This window comes from Neomonachus schauinslandi, chromosome 8 (assembly GCF_002201575.2).
Source record: "Neomonachus schauinslandi chromosome 8, ASM220157v2, whole genome shotgun sequence".
NCBI lineage: Eukaryota > Metazoa > Chordata > Mammalia > Carnivora > Phocidae > Neomonachus > Neomonachus schauinslandi.
In genome coordinates, this window is record NC_058410.1 from 53,078,562 (window position 1) to 53,097,637 (window position 19,076).

Below are 19,076 nucleotides of genomic sequence, written 5' to 3' on the forward strand. Positions count from 1 at the left end.
ATCATGCAATATTTGTTTTTGTGACTGGCTTATTTCACTTAGCAAATATGTGCCCGGCTCCTCCATGTTGTAGCATGTTCCAGAATTCCCTTCCTCTTTAAGGCTGAGTAATATTCCTTCGTGTATATACCGCCTTACGTCTACCCACCCACCCGTCAGTGGACGTTGGTAGCCGCGGTTTTGTGGCCGACTGTGACTAGTGCTGCTATGGGCAGGGCTGTACAAACACCTCTTGGAGATTCTGCTTTCAATTCTTTTGGATGTAGACCCAGAAGTGGAATTGCTGGGTAATTCTATTTTAAATTTCTTAGGAACTGCTATACTGCACCTTTTTACATTCCTGCCAACAGTGCACAAGGGTTCTGATTTCTCCACATCCTCGCCAATACTTATTATTTTTTATTTGTTTTTGATAGTAGCTATCCTAATGGGTATGAGGTGATATCTCATTGTGGGGCAAAAATTACTTGATCTGACTTTTCTTCCTTGCTATGGCTAATTTTTGGCTCCCCTTTCAGACAACCTCCTTGAAAGACTTGACTTTAACTCCTGATCCCAATGCTTCCCTTCCCGTTATTTCTTGAGCTAATTCCAATCAGGTTCTCATCCCACCCTTTGCACTACCACCTCTCTTGCTGAGAAGTTGCTACATCTAAAGACCACTTCTAGTCTTCCTTGATCAGAGGTTTTGACATGGCTGACCACTCTCTCCTTCATGAAACACTTTCTCTGTTTGGCTCCCAAAAGACCACACTCTCCCAGTTTTCTTACTACCCCACTGTATGTCCTTCCTGGTTTCTTTTGCTGGTTCCTCCTCATCTCTCCAACTCTTCATGTTGGAGTCTTACAGGGCTCAGTGCTTGATTTTTCTCTTCTCCATCTATACTCCTTCTGTTATTCTCTGATGAACTCACCCATTATCATAGCCTTAAACATCAACTCTATATTGATGATTCAATATAGGGGGGGTGGGGTCTGCATATATATTAACAACAGAATGCACACCCTTGCTACTCAAAGTGTGGTTCATGGACTAGCAGCATCAGCACTGCCTAGAAGCTTGTCAGAAATGCAGAATCTCAGGCCCCACCCCAGAATTCCTGAATCAGAATCTATATTTTAATAGGGCCCCCAGGTGACTGATTGCACCTTAAATTTGAAAAGCAGCGGAGCAGTGGCCTCAACCTTAACTACGTATTAGAATCATCTGAGTACCTTTTAAAACTCCTGATGCCTTGGTCCCACTCCCAAAGAATGATTTAATCGGTCTGGAGTAGAGAACAGACACAGGTCAGTGGTGAAGAGATGAAGTGACTGAACTATTCATTATTTTTTGGTGGAGAACAAGGATTAGACAATTTTCTGTCAAACCTTGGTATGGAGAGTGACTTCTTGCCATTGGCACAATCAACCAACCAGTCATCCCCATCTTATTCCATAACAGCAAATTTCAGCTCCTCATCTGTGATTTCAAATGAGTCCTTCAAGGCAGCTGCTTCTCACCACCAGAGAATACACTCATGTCCACACTCGGGCTACCCTGACAGTTTCTGCTGTAGGAAATAAACACTGAGCAGTATGGCAGCCCCTTGGAGGAACGGTTTCTGCTTTCTTTTCTAGCAGGATCCAGTGATCTTTGTGAGCTGAAAGCTCAGCAGAGATTAAGGAGGGCTTCGGAATTGGTCCCTGGGTAGCTGTCAGAAAAACCCTGTCCACAGGATTCTAGGGATTCGAAGCCTGGGAACTGTCCCCTACCGTGCATTCTGCACTCAGAAGGCTCATAGGCTTCAACTGTTCATACCTCTTGTATTCCCACACTCACTGCCTGACACCAGTCATTTCCTGGGTGGCTCCACTGTAAGGGTGGGGTGCAGAGCTGATCTCTGAATTTGACCCCAAACATGAATCTTGATCATGAGCTTGAATCTGAAGCTCAGCCCCTTAGCTGAATAATAGAAAGGTGTGGAAACATGATAGAGGAGAAATGGTTAACTGATATCCAGGAAAAATTGGGGGCAAGTGTAGAGAGCATTTCCAGATTTTCCTTGACCAAATGGGCTCTGTCTTGCAGCTCAAGTCTCGGGTTCTTATGACTCCTTTAGCCCTCTCACCTCCGCGAAGCACACCGGAGCCCGACCTCAGCTCCATCCCTCAGGATGCAGCCACCATACCCAGCTTGGCGGTCCCACAGGCTCTGACAGGTAGGTCAGCTGAATGACCTCTAAGGCTGTGATGGCCAGCCTGCCATCTAGCAGTTACTCTGTGAACTGGAGAGCTGCCACTGAGATAGCTCTAATGAAGGATTTAGTTGTTAGCTAGACAGCAGGGAGGACGACCAAATTCTCTGAGAACATTAGCTTAAGTGTCTCACAGATAGGATTACTTGAAACTTGGTTTTCAGGGCATCTCGGGTTCACCTGGTTGCCTTGGGGTGGGACTAGAAAAGATGGTTTGGTGGCCCAGTGTTTTCTTTTCAGAGCCATGTTTACTTTGCACCAGGAGTGAGCCTGCTTACCTTGAAGAGCTTCCGACCCTGTGTTTGTGCTTCCAGATCTCCTAAGGGCCCTAACCTCCCTTAATCCCACCTGGTGTCTCCAATCCAATCAGAGTAGAATTCAGTCCAGTCTTTCTTACGGGGTGTCCACCAACAAACATTTCTATCATCAGAGTACCAGCAGTAGGATGGCATTGCTCTCTCTCTCTCTCTCTCTCTCTCACACACACACACACACACAAACACACATACACTGTCCCCCTCTTCACAAGCCACCCCTACTCCCATCCCACTTGAATCCCTTCACTTTCCCTCCCGTTGCTCTTAGGTAAAAACCAAACTTGTTTATGTGGTCAACAGAGCCCTGCAGTTCATTGCTCTCCTCTCAGTCTCTAGAGCCCCCCATAGCATTTCAACATATTGCCGTCCCTCTATCTGGAATGATCTCCTCTCTGGTCACCCTTCTCGTCCCTTGCATCTCAGTTCAGGCATACTTTGCTCCAGAAGGCCTTCCCTGACTTCCCTGCCAGGGTCCTCAGGATCGGCCCTCCTAGCACCTCCCCAGTGTGACTTGAAGTGACAGTCCGACCTGGCTTCCTCTAGTGCTCTGAGTAGCTCCGCCTTCCCAGTGGGGCCCCAAGCTCTGTGAAGCCAGGGACCGCGCGAATCTGTAGAGCCTACCTAGCACAGTGCCCGGCACGAAGGTCTCTTACTGATTAGATTTCCTTAATCATCTGGGAGGAGTACAAGAGAAGGCAGCCTGGTGGAGTGGAAAGAGCACAGACTCTGACAGCAGAAAGACTTGAGTCCAAATCCCTGTTGCACCCCTAATTACCCTTTAGACTTTAGAGCAGCCATCCAACCGTTAAGCCTCATTTCTTCATTAGTTTCTTCATTAGTGAAGGAAGTAATCATATCCCACTCCCAGGCTTGTCTTGAGATTCAAACAAGAGAAAATACAGGAAGTGCCTGGAATAGAGGAGGGGCTCAATAAAAACTAACTTTCTTCACCTTTGTTGTTACTGTTTAATCCTTCCCATATCCTACTGGTCTCTTCTTCAAGTCCCTTTTGAACGCTCCTTTGCCCTAGTGACCCCAAGGTAAGATCCTCATACCCTGGGATGGGGGGGATAGATGAGGAGTCGTTGCCATAGGGAAGAAAATGTGACACCTACCATTAATATTTATTTTTGTCTCATCCTTTAAAATTTCCTATTTCTTGGTTATGTTTTAAAATGCATGCAATATATTAAAACAGTCAATAATGTATATATTTATGTATATAAATAAATAAACACATTTTGGGACATGTGCTCAAATATACCGATGGGGTGTGTGACTTTAAAAGTGTGAGGACCATTGGTTGGGCTCACGTAAATGGGCAGCTGAGTACTTAATATCTCTGAGATTATAAATAGCACTCTCTTTAGAAATTCATTGAGTAGGTAGTGTTTGGTGTAATCAGCATCATCTTAATTTTTTTATTCACTGAAAGTTAACAAAAAAAAATTGGCAAACATTATGTGTAGCTTAACAGCTCCTTTGGAGGAGGAGGGAAGAGTTTGTACGTGTACATGCCCAGTATGGAAATACATTTATACACATGGTCCACACGGACCTCCATCATTGTCTGCAATTCCGATTTGACTACATCTGAGGGGACCCACCTGTCTATCTGTTTCCAACCAAGGGTTCTCTTGAGAGCGAGCCCTGGAAGTTGGGAGTGATGGGCTCTTTTGCCTCTTGTACTTTTCAAGTTGGGAGGAATCAGTCCCACCTTTGTTTGTTTCAGCTTTCTCAAGGTGAGGGCCAAGGGGGCATGGCTGAGCCTCCCCACCCTGCACACACAGGAACAGCCCGCTGGTCTGATGTGACCGATGCTGAGGGCTTTGTGGGTCTTTGTTTCCACAGTCTGCCTGTACATCAACAAGCAAGCCAACACAGGGCCGTACCTGGAGAGGAGGAAGCTGCAGCAGCTCCCCGAGCGCTTTGGGCCTGAGAGGCCATCGGCGGTCTTGCAGCAAGCCGTACAAGCGTGCATCGACTGTGCCCACCAGCAGAAGCTGGTCTTCTCCCTGGTCAAACAGGGCTATGGTGGCGAGATGGTGTCAGGTAAGGCCCTGGGGCAGGTTGTATGAGGAGGGCATGGGTGTCTCTCTGAAGAAGAAAGAAGCCATAATCAGGCTTGGCGGGACTGTGGTTGTAGCCAGAGTCTGTCTTCCATCTGCTGATCTCCAGGGGCCTTAAATGAGCCTGTGTGCTGGAGGCCTTTCTCTGGGCTTGAGGAGAAAAGGCTTCCGGACCCGGACAAGAAGACAGAACATCTGAATCCTCTTTCACTACCCCCCACTTCCAGCTCATCAGTAAATCCTATTGCTCTAACTTTAAAATATATCCAGAATCCAGCCACATTTCACCACTCACAGCAACCACTCTGGTTCTTTAAAAGTCGAAGTCAGATCATGCCCCTCCTCTGCCCTACACCCTCAGTGGTTCTCATGTCACTCCAAGAGAAAGCCCACGTCCTTAGGAGGACCCAGAGGCCCTAAGTGACTTGGCTCCAGCTATCTCTTTGATCTCCTGGTCACTCCTCTTGAGTCCCCACTCTGCTGCAGCTATGGTGACCTCCTTGCTGTTCCCTCCGAACCACACCCTGCCTCAGGGTCTTTGTACCTACTCTTCTGTCTGGAATGCTCTTACCCCAGCTATCCAAGTGTGACTTGCTCCTCGACTTTCTTCAGGTTTCTACTCAAATGGCGCCTTATCCAAGAGCCTTATTCTGACCACTCTGTCTAAAATATCATCCCTTGTCACTATCTATTCTCCTGTACTCTGCCTCATTCTTTCTTCATGGCACCATGAGCAGTGGGGAAGCTCATGGTCCCAAGGACCTCTCAAGGGCTGGGTTGTTGTCTTTTTTAAAAGATGCTTCAGGGTCAGTCCCTTCTCCCGTTGTCACCGTCCTCCAGTTTCAGCCCTGCCCCAGCAGCTTCCAGTGGGAGTGGCAGCATCACCCCAAGTGAGAGGCAGAGTTGGGAGCTCTGCCCCCTTCAAATGTTTGCCTGCAGAGGTTCTTTCCACCCTCCCCGAGGCTCTCTACACAATTGTTGTCACCACCTGCCCTTAAGCCCTGGAGCACCAGGTCTTTGCAAGATGTCTTAATTCCAAGGGGACAGACTGGTGTCTTCTTTGGACCAGTATCAAGGGCATGGCCTCCATATTACCAGGGAATAGGGGGAAGATTCCCCAGCAATGGGGGTGGTGCAGATGAATGACCCTGCCTGCTGTCTAAGAGAGGGGACAGGAGGGGGGCCTCTAATGTCGCCGGGCATTTTATTTAACCCTCAATCCGCAGGGCTTGGGGTGGGGAGGTTGTCCAACACAGCTTCCCCAGCTGTGATTGGTTCTGCCCACCTTCTGGAGCTCCCTCTGAGCAGGAAGCTGGGTCTGACTTGCTGGTAACTGATTAAAATAGAACTTGGCAAGGTCCAGGTGCGTGTGTCTGACCCAGGGTGACTTTTAAGAAACTTTAGCAGAAGCAGAGACGGGAGGAAGAAGTACTGCACCAAGAGAGGCCAGGAGGAGAGTCTTGTTGTCAGCCTTCTGAGAGCCCGCTGGCCATTCTTCCCCCGATTTTTGTCTGAGAGCCAGGTTCTCAAACCTGAGCTGCCCTCTGAGGTTGAAGGCCTTGTCCTTTTCCTTGCTGAGTAGCAGGGCTCGAGACACTGACATGGTGCTAAGAGAAAGCTCTTCCTGTACTGTGTGCCCACGTTCTTGAGCAAATTCCATTTGAGTTTTTTGTGTTCCCTCTCCCTAAGCTGGGAGAGCCAACCCCATTTTCCCTGCTCTCTTGCTCAGCGTTTCAGTGGCCTCAGGGCCTTGGCACTGGGAGCAGGTTTTGCAATGCCTGGCACCAACACAAGCCTGGGCAGAGCTCTGCTGCCAACTTTCCCTTGGCTGAGGGATTCCCAGAGCTGAGCCCTTGGTCTTAGTGTCTTGGAGAATGCAGTAGCACTGGGGGACTCCTCGTGCTGCCTCCTTGAGGTCGCAAAGTGGCAAGGTGGTCTTTCACATCACTGATGGTGATATGGAAGCTCAGCGAGGCTGTGATAGCACCAAGCTAGCACCAAGCTCAGGGGGGGACTCAAGGAGAAATAGTTAGACTCCCCCACTCTGTACTTAGAACCTAATCCTTAGGGCACTGCTTTCTCAACGTTCCCATGGCACAACACAGAAAATGGTGACGTTGGTGCTGGCGGAGTGGGCTAAAGGAACCAGACTGTCATGGGTGGGCCCAGGGCCACCCCAAAGGCTAAAGGAGCAGTATTGCAGTACCCCATAACCCTCATGCTCTGCCTGAGCCACACTATCCCAGAGGGGTAGACCTTATGGTGTCACAGATGCCACATCTGCTTCTAGGAGGTGGCCCTTCCAGGCACCTCTGGGAGTGTATGCACACTGATCTATGGGGCAGACCCGATGACCCAGACTCTACTGCTATGGGTGCGGTTTCCATCACACTAGGTCTTCTAAAATATCAGAGGCCAACAGCAATGCTCACACTAAGAGGGAATATCCAGAGTGTCTGAGTGGCTATGATAAACCCCTTAGTGAGCACGTGGGCAGCTCTTTGCCGGCTCTCCTGAACAGAGTCACCTGCAGTATTAACGTGACAGGTAAGTGCCACTTAGAAGCCACGTGAGCCAGAAAAACCGCTCTGTGCCCTCTTCTCAATTTCCTCCTCTGTAACATGGGGTAATAACCTCTTGTCTACTGTCCTCACCAGATAGTTAGGCGGCCTGAATGAGGTGATGGATATGAATGCTCTTGTCAAACTATAAAGAGCTATACACACACACAAAAATGGATTCTTTTGATTTCTAATTAAAATATTTTGTTTTGTTTTAGTTCTAAAATCAAAACTAGCTCTGGTATTGCCCCTGCCCCAGGCCCTGCCATGTGCCTGCCTTTGGGAGATAAAACATGAAAAACAGGGCTGCCCTCTAGGTGTTGACAATGAGTAGCTGAGGCCTAGCTGGGAGCAAAATATCCTTTTAGGGTCTGCTCCTGTGTTCCTCACAGTGGAGCTGGTATGTAAGCTTCATGGGGTGAGAGAGGCTGTGAGGACAATTACAGAAAGGAACATGCTGGAAGAAACATGTTTCTTCTAAGTTCTGGTAACGCTGTAGAAATCAAATTTCATCTAGAATCACTATGGAGAGATTATTGTTCTTTTTAAAGCTTCCTCCCCAGAAGAGTAGAAAGAACCCTGAGTTCTGTGATGCTGGATTAGAGCTAGAGACCTCAGCATGAACTCAGGTTTATTTGGAATATCTCTATCTAGATCTAGACTTACCTATCAATCTATTGATTGACCTAGCTCTATCCATCTCTCTCTCTCTCTATATATATATATACGTATAGATACAGACAGAAGGATAGAGACATAATCTTAATAGGATTATATACATGCATATCTTTCTTAGCTCTCTCCACTGAAAAGATCCAGAGCTACTGACACCCCAGTAGCAATGAGCATATCCAGTGCCCAAATCCTGGTTTCTAAATATCATTCTTTAGTAACAAGGAACCGGGGCTGTTGGAGAAAAAGCTGATTTTAGGGCAGGGCAGGGAAAATATAAGATGAATCTGAAACATATTGAAGCTTCAGTAACCAAAAAGTTGCTAAAAAAAAAAAATGGAGGCATGTCCTAGGGACACAGGACACTGAAAGTCCCAGAGACAAAAGATGGAACAATTTGAGCAACAAAATAAATAACATAATATTAGATAACCCACAGTACAAAATAAATATACTGTGTCTATACTGATATTAATAAATGAATGAAGGAAGGAAGGAAGGAAGGAGAACGGACAATTCTTTCTTATAGAAGAATTCCAAATGATACAGAGACTCTCCCCTCCTCAGGAGGTAGAGCTTAATCCCTCCACCGCCCTTGAGTGGGGGCACGACCTTTTGACTTATTTCCAAGGAATGGAATATGGAGAGTACAGTGGAGAAATGCAGCAAACCCCATGTGGCCAGGTGATGAAGGCTGACATCTCAGTGTTGTCATGCGGACATCACGTACCCCTGATCTGATGTGATGAGAGGGGCACTTCACTTCTTCCCCCAAAACCTTAACCCCAGTCAGATCATGAGAAAAACATCAGACAAACCCAAACTGAGGGACATTTTACAAAATACCTGACCGGTACTCTTCAAAACTGTCAAGGTTATGCGAAACAAGGGAAGACCGGGAACCAGTCCCAAGCCAGAGGAGACTAAGGAGACCTGGCAACTAAACCCGGGGTGGGCTCCTGATGAGATCCTGGAACACAAACAGGGCATTGAGCGGAGAAACAGGTGAAATCCGAATAAAGCTTAGTTAAAAACAAAGCACAGCTGGACAAACGAAAACCTCCTCCCACGGACCTGTGGCTTTGTTGTGCCCCACTCTGAGTTGCTGGCTCTGTGGCTTTCCAGTCTCGGCGTCCTTTGATGGGAAACAGCACCTGCGGAGCCTGCCTGTGGTGAACAGCGTCGGCTACGTCCTCCGCTTCCTCGCCAAGCTGTGCCGAAGCCTCCTGTGTGATGACCTCTTCAGCCACCAGCCCTTCCCTGGGGGCTCCGGTGGCTCTGAGGAAGCCCAGGACAAGAAGGAAGGCAGGATGGAGTCAGGTAGGCTCTGTCCGTCTGTCTTCCCTGTGCCTGAGGTGGTCCCAGGTGTTCCTGCCCCGGGAGCTCCCGAGGGTTCTCCTGCTGGAGGCTCCCAGGCTGCCTCTCTGCCAGCCCCCACCCCAGCAGAGGTCAGGAACAGCCAGGACTGAGGGTACCTAGACAGTCTCCACCCAGGCTGCAGTGGTAAGAGATTGCTCCAGCTACTGAGAGCTGATGTTAGAGTTTTAGGCTTATGTTACTGGAATTTAGACAATGAGGCCACATCACATATAATGAATTACTTTCTTCACTCTCCTCTAATTTAGACTCTTGGGCACTTATCTATCATTGTTGAGTCATTGAAAGACTATGACACTAAGAAACTAAGACATCCTGAAGAAACTAGGGCTAAGAAATGGATTATGTTCATCTATGCCTGGGGGCCTCAGATACCCACCCATGTCAATAAACAGAGTGTCTGTTGCTACAGGGATTTGACCAGGCCATGAATCAAATATGTTTTTCAATAAGAGTTAGTGTTTCTCTCTCATCACAGGATGAAAAGTGATCCCAGGGCTGAGTGCCTTTTGTTGCAGAGTAGTTCAGCATAGGAAAGCTGGTGGGAAGGTCAGTAAGGGCATATAGGGCCACATGTTGTGTGCTCAAGGGCTAGGTACCTCCACTTAGCAGCCCTGAGTTATGGAAATCCATAAAAAGTTAACATGACTTTAGGCTCTGGATTCCAGGTCCCTAAGAATGACCAGAAATGTTGCCTTTTTTCTTTCTCTGGAAGCAGTATTGTTGATATATAAAGAACACATAGCCAGTGAAACTGGAATCAAGTCATTATGCCATTCTACAAACATTTGCTGAACACTCTTCTATTCCAAGCACCATGTGACATCTTGTGTTGTGATAAGACAGATACATGAGCTTGGGAAAATTTTTGAGGTATTGAGTGACCACTACAGATGATGAAAAATGAATACATTTGCAGGTATGTGCTCACAGATAGGCTTAGAGTCTTCAACAAAAAGATGTTTATAGTAAGAGTGGCTATATTTTAAACTTAAGAGGACAGCAGGGAAAGATAAATCTAGATTCTTAGCATAAATTTTTTTTTAGATACTGTCAAGAACCCTGTTTATAATTTTACATTAATCTCCCTGAGACCTGGGAATCAGGAAGAAATTTGGCCTTCACAATGAAAGCTATCTAATTAAATATGGTCTATGTGAGCAGACACTATATACATTTGTGGTTTTTGTTTTGTTTCGTTTGTTTGTTTTTGATGTCTCTATATGTGCAAGCTTGGGAAAATCTTTTCTTATCTCTGGACCTCCATTTCCTAAATGAGGTGTTGGGGCTGCTTATGCACAGTGCTCCTTCTGGTTCTGACAGTATGAATAAGCCTTAGCTGACTCAGGAACATATCCTAAAGCTAACGAATCTTCTAGTGAATCTTGCAACGAGAATAGCAGAATGGTCTGATTTCACTTTGCAATCCACTGAATCACCGTTACATTGAACAAGCAATGACCCATAGGATATAATCATAAAGCCACATAATTCATGTCTCCCATTCTTCTTTAAATATATCCTGTGAGACCACTTCATTCCTATCCATGGATGAAATTTTGGACAAATCTTGTGACTTTTCTTGTTCCTTTCAGGCAACAAAACATTCTCTAGTCAATAATTAATATATCTGGGTCAGTGTAATAATCAAACTTTAAATTTCAATCAAAGATGTAACTTCTCCCCATTCCCAGTTCAGACCTGCTTCAGGCCAGTTGGCTTCTCTCCACCTCACACCTAACCTTGTGTTTTTGCCCCCCTCCCATATCTAGCTAGTAATCATTTCGAATCCTTCATGACCAGAGTAAGAGGACAGGAGAGGCAAGAGGTAGGAGAGTTTTTACCTGACTAATCCTGCTGTGAGTTGGCATCATACTCCTAAGTTCTGGTGGGTGTTTAAAGCTGAGTCTTCATCCTAAGGGCTCTTACATGGGCACTTTGGTGACCCTGCCATCTTTCACCTGCACTTTCCCTGACATGGACAAATATAATTCTTCTCTAGCTGGTTACCTGGTCACTTCCTTCCACAGCCCCAAATCTGCAGGTAGATCTCTAGCTTCTTTCTTCAGAGGTCCCCTTGTGCCACCAGACAGTCCCACAGAAAGAATCTAAGATGATCTTACTTTTTTTTAGAGAGTGGGCAGGGAGGAGGAGAGGGGCAGAGGGAGAGGGAGAGAGAGAATCCCAAGCAGGCTTTTCACGGCGCTCAATCTTACAACCCTGAAATCATGACCTGAGCTGAAATCAAGAGTCAGATGCTTAACCAACTGAGCTACCCAGGCGCCCCAAAGATCTTACTTTAGCTCTCTCTTCTGATGGCCCACATTTGGTCCCTGACAAACACTACACATCCTTTGTCCAAACAAATTCTGGGCATGCAGCTGAACCTTGCAGTCACCTCTCTTTTGTTCTGCCATCAGAGTAGTCAGACTTTTAGATTTCCCATGGGAATCAAACAGTAATCCAGTGTGTCTCTCAAGTTCCGCGGACAGATATCAAGCTAGTTACATGGCCACACTGCAGCCCTTCGTAATACACTAGACAATTCTCTCCATAATTCATCTTCTAGTCAACCTGTTTCTCAACCTCTACATTCCTTTTGCAGGCTGGATGTAGGTGGTCACCTATAGGTATAAAACTGGCTTTCCACCGTCTTTTTTTTTTTTTTTTTTTTTGCAAGATGTGCATACTTTACCTTGGGGTGTCTGTTGTCTTGCAGCCTCAATGAAAACTGAAACTAAAATTGTTTCATTTTAACATCCTGTCCCAGGAACCCCCCTTCAGCTTTCCTTAAGTGATTACTGAGGAAACTCTTGTCTTGGTTTCCACCGTATTCTCTCCCAAGCTCACCATGCTGGAGGAAGTTCCAGAGTTTTCCCTGGAGCAATGTCGCTGCCTCACTTCTTCCCTTGACTAGGACAGTTATTTCTAGCCAAAAGGTGCTTTCCTTCCTAGCTGTCCTTGCTTTGGAAGCAATGACTTGAATTGTCTTCATGAGCCCCTCCCTAGCCCATGGCTGATTTGAAAAAATGAATTGCTCCCAATCAACCAACCTTGTGGACATTGTTTCTCATGCCCCAGGTGTTGCAGAACTGAGTTCAGTGCATCTCACGTGTCTGGGAGCCTCAGGGAAAGTAGAAGCAGCAGCTATGTCACTGTAGGCTCTAAGTGGCCCCCTTGCCACATGTCTTTTCCACCAATCTGCCATGGAGCCTAAGATGACACCAGTAGAGAGTTTGCCTTTAGATTAAGACATCGCCTCTTTAGGATTGCCTTGCCAAATTTCCCTTAAAAGGTCACACATCAAATTATTATCACTTCAAATGAAGACTTAGTTTATCCTGCCCCCTATTGTGGCAAGGAGGGCACATACAAAAGGGAAAGGATGGAGGCCTTGGTTGATTTTAGGCTCCAGATCCCTCCATAGGACCACATCGTTCCTAAACACGACCGCACAGTCTTGAGCTCATTTGAACCAGGTGGCTCTCTGCCCAAGTGCTGTTCAGTTAGAGCTGTAACCGATCAGGCTTGGTGCCACACGGTTGCAGGGTTTGTCAATGTTCATTAGAGCATTTCCAGAAGACAGTTAATCAGACGATAAGAAAAGGAAAAACCATGACACATAAGGAACTATCAAAGAAACAAGGTTTGTGGCCAAAAAATGGATGATTTGGACATCATTTTCTGAAAATGGACATCATTTTCTGATCCAGTGGGTCATACAGATTTGTTCTCGGTGGTTCTGGTGGTAGATTTAATTAAACCTAAGGTCTTGCCACTCAAACTCTGGTCAGGAGCATCCTCATCACCTGAGAAAGGCAAAAGCTCAGAGGCCCTCCCACACTCTTTAACAAGAGATCCCAGGTGTTTTGAAGACACATTATAGTTTGAGAAGCGTGGATTTAAGGACTACTGTCCCAGGTAGAGAACTTGGCAGCTGAAGACCCAGGTGGAACTCTTACAAGATAGGTCCCTTAGGAGTCAGGTGGGGTTGTATTTGTAAGGAACTTTGAAAAGTCAAAGCTACAGAAGTAGAAGGGACTGCTTGAATGGTAGTGACCTCCTCGTTACTGGTGACAAATGTAGATGCCCACTTGTTAGGGCCATGAGGGGGGACGTCGGTAACCCAGAAGAGAAGTAGGAGCAAGATGTCACAGCTGGAGGTGGCAGCGGCTAGCTTTGGGCAGCAGGTGTCCTAGGAGCCCCAGTGAGGGGCCCCCCAGAGGTGAAAGTGAGGCTACCAAGACAGAGCAGGTCACATTGGAACAGAGAGAGGACATCTTCCACATCCCTTCCTCAGAGCTTTCAGATAGAAACTTTCTTCTGTGATGTTTCTCCTATGTCTGGGGAAAACCAGACTACCTACTCGGCTGCCTGAATCCCATCTGGAAGGTAAAGTTCTTGGCTTGAAATCAGAAACTTCGGTCATTCCCCTTTAGTTCTATTACCTGACAGCCACATGTGGTGTGTGTTCTAGGAAGTAGAACAGCTCTCCGGTGCTTTAGGAGAATGGAGGCAGAAACGTGGATTTGATAACATTTGCGCTTCTGTCAGAAACCATGGGATGATCACAGGGAAATTTTACCTTACCTTTGAATATTGAAAAGAAAAGCCCTCAATTATAAATAAACATTCGCCAGTGTTCTCCAAACTTAAATGTGCTCAGGAACCACCTGGCATCTTGTTAAAGTGCAGATTCTAGCCTCAGTGGGGCTGGCGTGGGGCCGGAGAGTCTGTGTATCTAACAGGTGCGCAGATGGATTGGTGCTGCTGCTGGTCGGCGACCACACTTTGAATGATAAAGCGTGGGCTGGCACAGTCCTCACCTGGGGAAATGTATCATTTATTCAGGTTTTCAGTAAAATACGTCTATTTGCACTAGGACAATGTGCCGTCCCCCCCCCCCCCGCCCCCGTATAAGTGTTGCCACCGAAGATGATCCAATGCCCATGGAGAGCAGAGGGGTGGAGGGATCAGGCAAGGTGGCAGGTGTGCAAATCCAGGTGAGAAAGAGGAGGTTTGCTGCACTGGTGAGAAGGGTGAAAGAAAGTCAAGAACGACGACAGGCAAGTCCCCAGTGTGGCCTGGCCACCTTCCATAGCAGGGTCCCTGCCGTCTTTTAGGCTTCCCCGAATCCCGAGACGTCTATCTGTTCTCCCAGACCCATGTTTACACATCCTCAGTGGCACTTAATTTTGCATTATAGTGCAAGAATCTGGACCAGATCTCATCTCCCTGCTGGATAAATTTGGGGAGCAGAGCCTGAGATGTAACGAATCTGTAGCAAATATTTATGGCTTGAATTCTATGCAACACAACAGAACAAATTGTCTGCTCACCAAGAGTAGGGGAGATCTCTGGAAACCACAAATGTGATAGCTGAACTCTTCTGCAAGATCTAATTTAGTGATTGGTTTCCTGCCCTTTGAAGTTTTAACACGATGGGAACAAACTGTTTACTTTTTCTCCAGTAGCTTTTTCAATACACAGATGGTAGGGGTGGGAGATGAGGAAGGACTTTTGTTTTTGAAGCTTGATGTTTTCATCCTTGGCTGGTGGTCTTTGAGCCAGGCACCAGGAACCCAGTGGCGGAACAGACATTCACAGTTTCTGCCTGGATTTTGCTAAATGCTAAGTGCTCCATTATGGTTAAGCCTATGTACCCAGCCTTTAGAGATCAAGTCGGCTTCCTTGTTGAACTGCAAATTTATCTAATATGATAGCTCTATGGAGAATGACTGTACAGGGAATATCTATCTTTCTGAAAGATTGCTTATTTCCTTTTTTTTTTTTAATTTGAGACAGAGAGAACGAGAGAGAGAGAGCACATGAGAGGGGGGAGGGTCAGAGGGAGAAGCAGGTTCCTTGCTGAGCAGGGAGCCCGATGCGGGACTCGATCCAGGGACTCCAGGATCATGACCTGAGCCGAAGGCAGTTGCTTAACCAACTGAGCCACCCAGGCGCCCCTTCCTTTTTTTTTTTTTTTTTTTTAAGATTTTATTTATTTGACAGAGAGAGAGAGACAGTGAGAGAGGGAACACAAGCAGGGGGAGTGGGAGAGGGAGAAGCAGGCTTCCCACCGAGCAGAGAGTCTGATGTGGGGCTCGATCCCAGGACCCTGGGATCATGACTGAGCCACCCAGGCACCCCAGATTGTTTGTTTCTAAAAGGAAAGAGAGTTTATCAAGTGCCATGAGTTATTTGACATAGAAACATCCATTTAGTCAGCAAACATTTAGTGAGCTTTCCCATTTGGGATGCACTGAAGCCCGCAAGTTCAAGGCTACTTGTTCAGAGCCACAGAGAAAGGCCACAGTGGGGAGGAGACTGAACCCAGGTCTTCTCTTCCCTGACCCTTTGCTTCCCTCCCAAGCCAGTTGCCGGTAGGATCCTATTACCCCACACTTGCTCGGGAGGGTGTACATCCTGTGCCCCACCCCCCCGGCTCAGAAGCCCGACTGTACTCAATGGATGCTCACAAATGGCTTGTGGTACACCTGTGTCATTTCGTCTCACAAAGATGTAAAAGAACAAAACAAACCCCAACCACCATTTAGCAAAATCCAGGCAGAGACTGTACTCCAATTATATCAATTCTCTTTTCTCCTTCAGGGTTTCCTATCTTGGCCCTAAGGGGCATTTCATCCTTGTCCCTGGGCTCTGGGTACATCCCTGCAGGGTTACATCCACAGGACAGGCAGAGCCCATCACTCCAGACATCAAGAGAGCTCTCTCATTTTTACAAAACCCACACAGAGTGGCCTGCTCCACCAGACATTAGGCATAGTTTGACCTGGTATCTTATTTTAAAGATTTATTCATTTATTTGGAGGGCCGGGGCAGAGGGAGAGGGAGAGAATCTCAAGCAGGCTCTTCACTGAGCCTGGAGCCCGATGCGGGGCTCGATCTCATGACCCTAAAATCATGACCTGAGCCAAAATCAAGAGTCAGACACTTAACCAACTGAGCCACCCGGGCACCCCTCAACGTAGTATTTTAAATAATATGTGGAATGATGGAGGCAAAAACCAAAACCAAACAAACAAAAAACCCCCACAACAACGAAGGAAGGTGTGTTACACCAGATTCCCTTGTAGCTGCTTGTCTCCCAGTGCAGGTCAATGATTGGAGTATCTCAGAGCTATGTTCGCCCTGTCACAGCCAGAGGCCATGTGAACAAAATGCGCTGTTCTGTTAGGCTTGAAAGAGAGTCATTTGGGAGGAGAACAAAGTATCAATACCAAGCTCAGGTGTTAAGAATCCTCTGAGAGGGGCGCCTGGGTGGCTCAGTTGTTAAGTGTCTGCCTTCGGCTCAGGTCATGATCCCAGGACCCTGGGATCGAGCCCCACACTGGGCTCCCTGCTCAGCTGGAAGCCTGCTTCTCCCTCTCCCACTCCCCCTGCTTGTGTTCCCTCTCTCGCTGTGTCTCTCTCTCTATCAAATAAATGAATAAAAAATATATATATAAAAAAGAATCCTCTGAGAAAGTTTTGATGGAAAAGTTCAAAGAGGAGTGTCTACCAGGTCTGCAGCAAATACAAAGGCCTTCCTGTATTTTCAGACAGCTAGGTCCAGGGGAAGCCCAGCTAGTGTTCCTATAGCATAAGATGGGGAGTGTTTGCCAGGGTATGACTCCTAATCTTAGTTCTGCCCCTGGGCGTCAATATTTCATTCAGGAAAATTTATTTATTGTGTTTCCAATTATATCATTCATTAAATTATAATATCTGTATATATTTTAAAACACCGAGCTAGGTAGGGCGCCTGGCTGGCTCAGTCAGTAAAGTGTGCAACTCTTGATCTCAGAGTTGTAAGTCTGAGCCCCACGTGGGGTGTTGAGATTACTTAAAAAAATAAAATCTTAAAAAATTGGGCTAAAGGGGAAAAATATAACCTCATGAAAAAGGCCTGAGTTTTGTGGAGTTTAAAATCGATTTTTTCAATGTTCAGTAATTTGCTGAACCTCTTTGCAGTGCAAGGCTTATGTTTATGTTCTCTTTTGAGTCCTGTAGATACTGAGGAAGCACAAGGTAAGTATTCAATAATTCTTGTTAAATGCATCAATGTTCCAGTTAAGTCGTTATATAACACTCTGAGATAAACTTCATGAACTGTCTCCTATTACTGGGTAGTGTCTGGGTCTCATACATAAACAGTAAACCGTTTGCTGAAAAAAATCCCATAAACTTTCTGGCAGAGAATTGAACAGGTATTCTATGGCAGATACAACCTAGCTGTGACTGAATTAATCACTGTAATTTCCAAACTGACATGCAGAGTCAAGAGAAATGAACTGTATCAGTTATCTATTGCTGTGTGACAAATTACCCCAAAACTTAGTGGCTTAAAATAACGTTTATTATCTCAGTTTCTGTGAATCAGGAGTTCAGGTGCAGCTTAACTGGGTCCCCTGGCTCTAGGTCTCAAACCAGGCTCTCGAAGCTCAACTAGGAAAGGATCCACTTCCTAGCTTATTCATGTGGTTGTTGGTTTCCCATGAGCTGTTGGTTTCTTGCCATACGGGCCTCTCCACAGAGCATCTCACAACATGGCAGCTTGCTTTCCTAGCATTAGGAATCCTGGAAAGTATCATGAGCCACCCTGAAAGTCAGGATGTCCATTTAGAACCAAAACTTACAAGGTGTCCTCTATTCTGGTCACTCCAACATTTTCCTGATTGAGGACCACTTTTAATTTCCCTGAAGTTCTAGAAAGACCAAAAAGGGTGGGGCTGTTGAGGAAACAGAGCATGGCTGCAGAAGGAGCCCCCCACCTTCGCCCTCCCCCACCTGTTAGGAGTTGCCATAAGAACTTGGAGTAGAGGCATGGCAAAGCTGAAAGACCATATGGAAAGTGTTCTGGAACCAGCTCTCCTCTTGAGACCGGAAGGGCATTCATTATCCCAAACGGCTGACTTTGGGCAAAATTGCGTTTGGGCAAAATTTCCACAGAAGGAAATCAACCCGTAGACTTAGAACAAAGTCTTAGGCAAACCAGAAACATTTGAGAGGACTGCCGAAGTTCAGGTGTCAGGCATTAAAATTATGGCTGGTTTCTGTGCATCTCATTAGGGGAGAAAATATATAAATGTACTTAAATGGACCAGAGAGGAGTCATAAGGTTGATTCTGAGGGCTGAGTGATCTGAACTTGGAGACAAGCTTTAAGGGAAAAATCTATACTGGCCAGAGACCAAGTTAATGGAAAATTTAATTGAAGCGAATGAAATGCTAAGCCTCATAGGTGGTGTGGCCTGGTGCCCTTTGAACCGGGAAGGCTGGGACCGGAGGCCACAGAGGGCCCTGAGGGAAAACGTGATGAGCTTATCTGAGCAAGACCCAGGGTGGGACTGAGCCTGAGCAAAGAAAGTCCGCAAACCTCCACTAGAGCCTCAGGGAGAGGCAGCCTGGAGGGCAGAGAGGAAATCTGCTGATTTCTGCCACTGCGAAGTCCTTAGAGGGTCTCTGCCTCCCGCCGCGGCACTGAGCACGTGCTGGGCACCCGGGTGCCGGAGAGGAGCAGGGGTGTGGGCGGGAGGCCGCCACCCAAGGTAGGAAACAATGGCCCCTCAGCAGGGGAAGGGCAGCCCCCCTGGGGACCTGCTATTGTTTCCCGGGGTCTCCTCCCTCCTGCCCCTTTCTGCGCTCTGCTTCCCCGCTTATAGCTTGTAGCTCTTTCTCTGCAGCCGGAGCTTCCTGGCTGCACCCCCACCCCCCCGGGGGTGGCACCTGGTTCACCGTCGCTCTTGGAGCGGCAGAGTAGGGGGCCCACGGGGCTACTTCCTTTCAGAATCTGGGCTTCAGGGCTGGGATTTGTGCAGCTGCCATCTCGTCAAGCCGCCAA

General features: G+C 46.9%; 1 protein-coding gene across 1 annotated transcript in view; it reads left to right on the plus strand.

The window, feature by feature from the left end:
- Positions 1 to 19,076, plus strand: part of SCML4 (Scm polycomb group protein like 4) — a 53,928-nt gene that overhangs the window by 13,737 nt on the left and 21,115 nt on the right. Inside the window, exons 2-4 of the mRNA XM_021693531.1 lie at positions 2,072 to 2,201; positions 4,406 to 4,606; positions 8,982 to 9,176. Coding sequence (XP_021549206.1) covers positions 2,072 to 2,201; positions 4,406 to 4,606; positions 8,982 to 9,176 — 526 coding nt within the window. The remainder of the gene's footprint in view (positions 1 to 2,071; positions 2,202 to 4,405; positions 4,607 to 8,981; positions 9,177 to 19,076) is intronic.